Raw genomic sequence first — 8,092 nt, 5'->3', positions numbered from 1 at the left:
TTTTTTATTTTTCGTTTTATTTCTTCTTCTTCTTTTCTTTTTTTCTAATTCGACGCAAAATGTTCACCGGATTTTCTGAACGATTTTTTTTTCTAATTGGATGAACGTTTTTTAGAAATCGGTGAACTTTTTTTCAAAATCGGTGAACTTTTTTTAAATTCGATGAACTTTTTTTGAAGTCAATGAACTTTTTTCAAAATCGGTGAACTTTTTTTTTCCAATTCGATGAACTTGTTGTTAAATTCGTGAACTTTTTTTGAAGTTTGCGTACTTTCTTTTCAAAACCAATGAACTTTTTTCAAAGCAATGAACCTTTTTTATCAAATTCGATGAACTTTTTCTAAAATTGATGAACTTTTCTTGATGGATGAACATTTTTTAGAAATTCGTGAACTATTTTTTTTAAGTTTGTGAACTTTTCTTTTAGAATTCATGAACATTTAAGAATTTGCGAGATTTTTATTTTTTTCGGATTTTTCGATATTTTCTTTTTTCCAAGAGTCAATGGCCGGTTGACCGGTCAACTGTCGACCGATCAACCGCGATCGACGGAACAAGGCAATCTGTGCGCGAGCAGCGAACGAGGCGATCTACCCGGGAGATGCGAACGAGGCGACTTGGGCCGGCCCAGTTCGAGGGCGCGTAGGCGCCAGTACCTCAAACGGGCGCTGAAGGCGCCCTTTAGGAGCTCTCCGCGGGGCTCACAAACTTGCAAAGTATGCTTTATCTTTCGGGGTTGGCCGTCATGTTTGATTAGGCCAACCCAACGATCTTGATTTCGTCCCTGTAAACATTGTGACGACATAATAAAGCTTTGCAGTTTGTCTCAAAAAAAAAGAAGCTCTCCGCAGGGAAAGCTTCTTCCCCATGCACGGGGAGGCCGGCACACATTCCGTACCGTGTTGGACCGGCCCGTTTAGTTAATGTGCCGTGCTCGGCCCGCGTGTCAGAATGACACGGCCCGCTTATAAACAGGCTTCCGCGTGCCGTGCCATGCCAGGTCCGTTTACGCCTGTGCTGGGTTTGGGCACCTCTGCTCCATAGCGAAGAGCGAAAGGCACGGCCGCCGCCACGCACCACCCCCCTGCCGCCGACACGCTGTAGGTCCGCCGCCGGCAACATTGAAGGTAAGGAGCCCCCCGTCTAGGTTGCTTCAATCCGACATTCGCCGTCTTCTTTTGGATCCTTTGGATTATTGGAACCAATGCGTGTGCTTTCTTGATTCCTCTTAGAACAGGAATCGTTTCTTTTTTTGGTGATTGGGTGAACTGTGGATCCATTCTTGATTCCACCTAGAACTGGAATCAGGCATTGCATCTTCTCTTTTCCTCTGGAACTTTATGAGTTCGATCTATCTAGTACGATTGAGCTATTGATTTCTTGTAGATAGATATATTTAACATACACGAATGTGCTAATGTTGCAGGGGCACCACAGCACACAAAGCAGAGAGTAATGGCGTCAACCACCATATCGTCCTGCGCATATCAGGCGGTGCAAGGCGCGCACCGATTGAAGATCTGTCAGTTTAGTCACGGGATTGTTGGCATGGACGTCAATGCTGATGGTTTCATCCGCTCCAGCACCTTCAGGGTTGGGGGATTCGACTGGGCTATCTTGTACTACCCAGAGGGTTATGGCGACGACAGTGAGGGATTCATATCAGTTTTTGTTGAGTTCATGAGCAAGTATGGGCAGGCGCCAGCGGTCGTCGACATAAGACTGATTGATCAAGTCACTGGAAAGCCCAAATCGTTATTGTCAAGTGTATTCTTTGAATTGGATGAGGAGCCGTTTCGATTCAAGTCTGACAGCTTCGCAGAGGCTACCTGGGGTAAGGAGAGGTGTATAAGAAGGGAGGCGTTGGAGGATTCAGTGTATGTCCGAGATGACTGCCTTGTGATTGAATGTGTCATCACTGTCTTAGGCCAATTAAGGGTGTCTGAAACCAAACCATTGTGTGAAATTGATGTGCCTCCCCCTAACGCACTACAGCATTTTCGCAAGATGTTGGAGGATACGTCCGCAGCAGATGTGACCTTCGACGTTCAACAAGAAACATTTGCTGCCCACAGGGCGGTGCTTGCTGCGCGGTCACCTGTCTTCCGGAAGCAGTTCGGCGAACCCATGAAGGAGAAGAAGATGAGCCGCATAACCATCAACTCTGTGGAACCAGCGGTTTTCAAGGCTCTCCTCCATTTCATTTACACCGATTCCTTGCCTGTGATGGATGATTTCAGTAGAGCTGAAAGCAATGCTGTTTTCCAGCATCTACTTGCAGCTGCGGATCAATATGGTTTAGAGAGGTTGAAGCTTATGTGTGCACGCACCTTGGTTATGAACCTTAATGTGGAGAATGTGGCTAGTGCACTATGGCTAGCTGATAAGTACAATTGCCAGAAGCTTAAAGAAGCTTGCGTCAATTTTATGGCCCCTTCCAACAGAGTCGATGCTGTGGTGGCAAGCCAAGGGTACCAGCTTCTGAAAAGAGGTTCTCCTTCTCCATTAGCAGATGTGTGGGAGAAGAGGAGCCGTGCTCGCCAAAGCTTTCTTTAGAGCAGATCCAAAAGCTACAATGCTAGACTATGAGTGCTTCTGTCAGCAGAATGACTGGTATGATGAAAGCAGTTCCACCAAAATTTATTATGCGTATCTAGATCCTATGCTTTGAGAAATCATCTAAGCAGTCCCTGGTAACTCTTTAGCTTTTTCGGAGAAACTATTAATGTCATGTTGGTCATGTATGTGTAGCTGTGAAATGTTGATCTTTAGATGCATTCCTGGGTCAATTTAGCGGATATGCTCCAGCAAGTATGTTCCGAATGATGTGTGATCTGTTGATCTGCAGCTTGTTTTGATTTGGTCCATCTTACTCGCACTTTTTGAATTGCTTTGGTCCTTCGCTCTGTTTTGCAACGCACGGTTCAGCTTACCACTGTTGATCTCTTTTCATATAAAAGATGGATTGTGTTTGTCGCTCAGGACATCTGCTGTCACATGACTGCTGACTGCTCAATGAATGTTGACTTCTGCTCTTTTAGTTGATACTCCGTGACTCCGTGTATGATAAAGAAGATGGATAATGTTAGTTCATTATTGGAGTACCATTTAAGTCACAGGGTGCTAACTGTACTATCCGAAGATATGCATCTTTACTGCCATAAGCTGATTGTTGCCATTTCCCTCCTTTTACAGATGCACTACAAATTTCTTTATTACATCAGTTCATTACTTTAATTTGAAATGGACCTGTTATCTCTGTTCAAGTTGTCAATAACTTTGAGCAATATGCTGTTTTCCTTTTTCATTATCCAAAGTGCATTTTCTGTTTTGACCGACCGCTCATGTGAAAACATTTAACTTGGGGATGTCTATTGTTTGCTTTTCGCTCTTTCCACAAAACGGTTTGCAAATGTAAATGATTTGATTAATCCAAACACAAACCGGTGGGCTGAGGATCTAGTTACTCAGTTGTTCTGGTGATCGGAGCTGGGTTCTTACCGGGTCTAACTCGTAGGTTGTAGGGGTGGAAGGGGGCTTGGCGTGGAGGAAGGCGAGGTCGTCGGCGCTGGGGCGCCATCACGAGAGAGAGAGAGAGAGAGAGAGAGAGAGAGAGAGAGAGAGAGAGAGGGCGCACGAGGCGATGGCTAGGGTTAGGTCTCCCGGCTCCCTTCAGGAAGCCGAGCAAATATGATTGCTTCTGCTTAACTTCAAACTAGTCCTTACATGAGTTTATATAATCTCCAAATACGATAACTGGGCTAAGCCCCTAATAACGATAAGTTAACTGGGCCAGGCCCCTAACTGCCTGGGCTGTAGTATATGCCGGCCATAACATCTATCCCCGCGTACACAAACAGCTCGTCCTCGAGATGGAAGGCGGGGAGGCGCTTGCGTAATTCCTCGAGGTGATCAACGGGCGCCAAACCCCTTCGTGTCAGCTGGGGCGGGCAGGACGCCGAGCCCGGCGGCGGCGGCGGCGTCCTCCTCAATGTAGTCCGCAGCCTCCAGGTGGAAGAGTCGCGGACAGACATGGCCGGGCACGTAGGGCTCGTCGCATTTGAAGCACAACCCTTGGCGGCGACGCTCGAGTTGCTCGGCCGGGGTGAGCCGGCGGAACGGGCGCGCCGCGGTCGCGGCGAGGGGCGCCGCGGAAGCCTGAGCAGGCCGACCCTGCGCGAGAACTTCCGGCCAGGGTGGCGGCCCAGCGGCCCGGGGCAGTGACGCCTGCTGGATGGCCACCTGGAGGTCCTGTGGCCCGCGCATCTCCACATCCACGCGAATGTGGTCCGATAGGCCGCCAACGAAGAGCTCAGCACGCTGACGAGCCGAAACGCCGGGGGCGTGGCACGCCAGTGCCTGGAAGCGGTCGGCGAAGTCTTGCACTGTGGTGAGGAACGGAAGGCGCCCGAGCTCCGCCAGACGGCTCCCGCGTATAGGCGGACCGAAGCGCAAGAGGCACAGATCGCGGAAATGCTTCCATGGTGGCATGCCGCCCTCGTCCTGCTCGAGGGCGTGATACCACGTCTGGGCGGCGCCTCGTAGATGATAGGAGGCGATCCAGGTGCGGTCGGACGCGAGCGTGCGCTGCCCCCTGAAACATTGGTCGCATTGGTTGAGCCAATTCAGGGGGTCGACGGTGCCGTCGTAGGTCGCGAACTCCAGCTTGGAGAACCGCGGCGGTGGCTGGGCGTGGACGACGGGCGGGTATGTGTCATCTGCATGGAACCACGAGGGCGACGACGCCGACTGTCCGGGCTGCAGAGTACCGCCATCGAAAAGGGGCCCGTCCACACCATCGTAGGGACCCGCGGCACCCGGGGACCCGCCGAACTGCATGGTCGGGGGCGGCGATGATACGTCTCCATCGTATCTACTTTTCCAAACACTTTTGCCCTTGTTTTGGACTCTAACTTGCATGATTTGAATGGAACTAACCCGGACTGACGCTCTTTTCAGCAGAATTGCCGTGGTGTTATTTTTGTGCAGAAATAAAAGTTCTCGGAATGACCTGAAACTTCAACGAGAATATTTTTGGAATTTATAAAAAATACTGGCGAAAGAATCAAGGCCAGGGGGCCCACACCCTGTCCACGAGGGTGGGGGCGCGCCCCCTGCCTCGTGGGCCCCCTGGTGCTCCACTGACCTCAACTCCAACTCCATATATTCACGTTCGGGGAGAAAAAAATCAGAGAGAAGGATTCATCGCGTTTTACGATACGGAGCCGCCGCCAAGCCCTAAACTCTCTCGGGAGGGCTGATCTGGAGTCCGTTCGGGGCTCCGGAGAGGGGAATCCGTCGCCATCGTCATCATCAACCTTCCTCCATCACCAATTTCATGATGCTCACCGCCGTGCGTGAGTAATTCCATCGTAGGCTTGCTGGATGGTGATGGGTTGGATGAGATTTATCATGTAATCGAGTTAGTTTTGTTAGGGTTTGATCCCTAGTATCCACTATGTTCTGAGATTGATGTTGCTATGACTTTGCTATGCTTAATGCTTGTCACTAGGGCCCGAGTGCCATGATTTCAGATCTGAACCTATTATGTTTTCATGAATATATGTGAGTTCTTGATCCTATCTTGCAAGTCAATAGTCACCTACTATGTGTTATGATCCGGCAACCCCGAAGTGACAATGATCGGGACCATTCCCGGTGATGACCGTAGTTTGAGGAGTTCGTGTATTCACTAAGTGTTAATGCTTTGGTCCGGTACTCTATTAAAAGGAGGCATTAATATCCCTTAGTTTTCAATAGGACCCCGCTGCCACGGGAGGGTAGGACAAAAGATGTCATGCAAGTTCTTTTCCATAAGCACGTATGACTATATTCGGAATACATGCCTACATTACATTGATGAACTGGAGCTAGTTCTGTGTCACCCTATGTTATAACTGTTGCATGAATAATCGCATCCGACATAATTATCCATCACTGATCCAATTCCTACGAGCTTTTCACATATTGATCTTTGCTTAGTTACTTTACCGTTGCCATTGTTACAATTACTACAAAACTGCTACTGTTACTTTTGCCACCGTTACCGCTACTTCCATACTACTTTGTTACTAAATACTTTGCTGCAGATACTAAGTTATCCAGGTGTGGTTGAATTGACAACTCAACTGCTAATACTTGCGAATATTCTTTGGCTCCCCTTGTGTCGAATCAATAAATTTGGGTTGAATACTCTACCCTCGAAAACTGTTGCGATCCCCTATACTTGTGGGTTATCAAGACTATTTTCTGGCGCCGTTGTCGGGGAGCATAGCTCTATTCTTTGAGTCACTTGGGATTTATATCTTCTGGTCACTATGAGGAACTTGAAAGACGAGAAAACCAAAATTTATCCCTCAACTACGAGGGGAGGTAAGGAACTGCCATCTAGCTCTACACTTGATTCTCCTTCTGTTTTGAGTAAACTTGCGACACCTAAACCTGCTTCTGCTATTAATTTTGATATGTCGCATGTTATTGATGATGGCACTTCTGCTATGCATGATACTTATGATGAAACTACTTCTATGCTTGATAACACTGTGCCACTGGGTGAATTTCTTGATGAACAACTTGCTAGGGCTAGAGAGAATGAAATTATTGAAACTGATAATATTGATGAAAGTGATGATGAAGATTCTCCCCCTAGATATGAATTGCCTGTTGTGCCTGAGGGTTATGTTATGGATGAAGAAACTGCTAGAGACTTTCTTGCTTGCAATGATAGGAATGATCTTAAGAAATTATTAGCTAAGCTGAAAGAAAAATCTTTGAATGCTAGAATGAAATATGACCCTGCTTTTGCTACTTCACCTATTTGTATTACTGATAAGGATTATGATTTCTCTGTCGATCCTGAGATAATTACTTTGGTTGAATCTGATCCTTTTTATGGCTATGAATCTGAAACTGTTGTGGCACATCTTACTAAATTAAATGATATAGCCACCCTATTCACTAATGATGAGAAAACTCGCTACTACTATATCCTTAAATTATTTCCGTTCTCATTAAAGGGTGATGCTAAAACATGGTTTAATTCTCTTGATCCTGGTTGTGTGCGTAGTCCCCAGGATATGATTTATTACTTCTCTGCTAAATATTTCCCCGCTCATAAGAAACAAGCTGCTTTAAGGGAAATATATAATTTTGTGCAAATTGAAGAAGAGAGTCTCCCACAAGCTTGGGGGAGGCTTCTCCAATTACTTAATGCTTTGCCTGATCACCCCCTAAAGAAAAATGAAATACTTGGATATCTTTTATAATGGACTAACCGATGCTTTCAGAGACCACCTGAATAGTTGTGCTGGTTGTGTTTTCAGGGAAAGAACAGTTGATCAAGCTGAATTGCTATTGAATAATATGTTGACTAATGAAAATAATTGGACACTTCCTGAACCAACTCCTAAGCCAACTTTGAAGAAAATGGGCGTTCTATTTCGCAGTCCTGAAGATATGCAAGAGGCAAAGAAATCTATGAAAGAAAAAGGTATTAAAGCTGAAAATGTTAAGAATTTACCACCTATTGAAGAAACACATGGTCTTAATTTGCCACCTGTTGAAGAAATACATGGTCTTGATAACCCGACACAGGTAGTAAAGGTAAATTCTCTCTATAGATTTGATGAAGGTGATATTCCTCGTGATAAGTCTGCTAGCCAATGCTTAGACGAGTTTGATAATTTTATTGTTAAACAAGAAAACTTCAATGCTTATGTTGGTAGACAATTGAAACGCAATGCTTATATGATTGAACACTTGAGTGATTATATGTCTAGTGTTAAAGGTGAACTTCAACTTATTAGTAAACATGCTTCTATGGTTACCACTCAAGTAGAACAAGTACTTAAAGCTCAGAATGATTTGCTCAATGAATTAAATAATAAGAAAAATGATAATGATGTTAGAGTTGTGACTAGAGGGGGTAGAATGACTCAGGAACCTTTGTATCCTGAGGGCCACCCTAAGAGAACTGAGCAAGATTCTCAAAGAACTAATGTAGATGCACCTAGTCCTTCTAAGAAGAAGAAAAAGAAAAATGATAGGACTTTGCATGCTTCTAGTGAACCTGTTGTTGACACACCTGAGAATC

At 45.9% G+C, this 8,092-nt stretch overlaps 1 protein-coding gene across 1 annotated transcript; it reads left to right on the top strand.

Annotated features, from left to right (window-relative positions):
* Positions 1–1,001: 1,001 nt before the first annotated feature.
* On the top strand, positions 1,002–2,865 carry LOC123165170 (BTB/POZ and MATH domain-containing protein 1). The gene is made up of 2 exons (XM_044582799.1): positions 1,002–1,127; positions 1,427–2,865. Exon 2 carries the CDS (start codon positions 1,456–1,458, stop codon positions 2,554–2,556), a length of 1,101 nt encoding a protein of 366 aa, XP_044438734.1. The 5' UTR covers positions 1,002–1,127; positions 1,427–1,455; the 3' UTR covers positions 2,557–2,865.
* Positions 2,866–8,092: the final 5,227 nt, after the last annotated feature.

This window comes from Triticum aestivum, chromosome 7D, assembly GCF_018294505.1.
Source record: "Triticum aestivum cultivar Chinese Spring chromosome 7D, IWGSC CS RefSeq v2.1, whole genome shotgun sequence".
Lineage (NCBI taxonomy): Eukaryota > Viridiplantae > Streptophyta > Magnoliopsida > Poales > Poaceae > Triticum > Triticum aestivum.
This window is presented reverse-complemented; position numbering and strand designations above follow the sequence as displayed.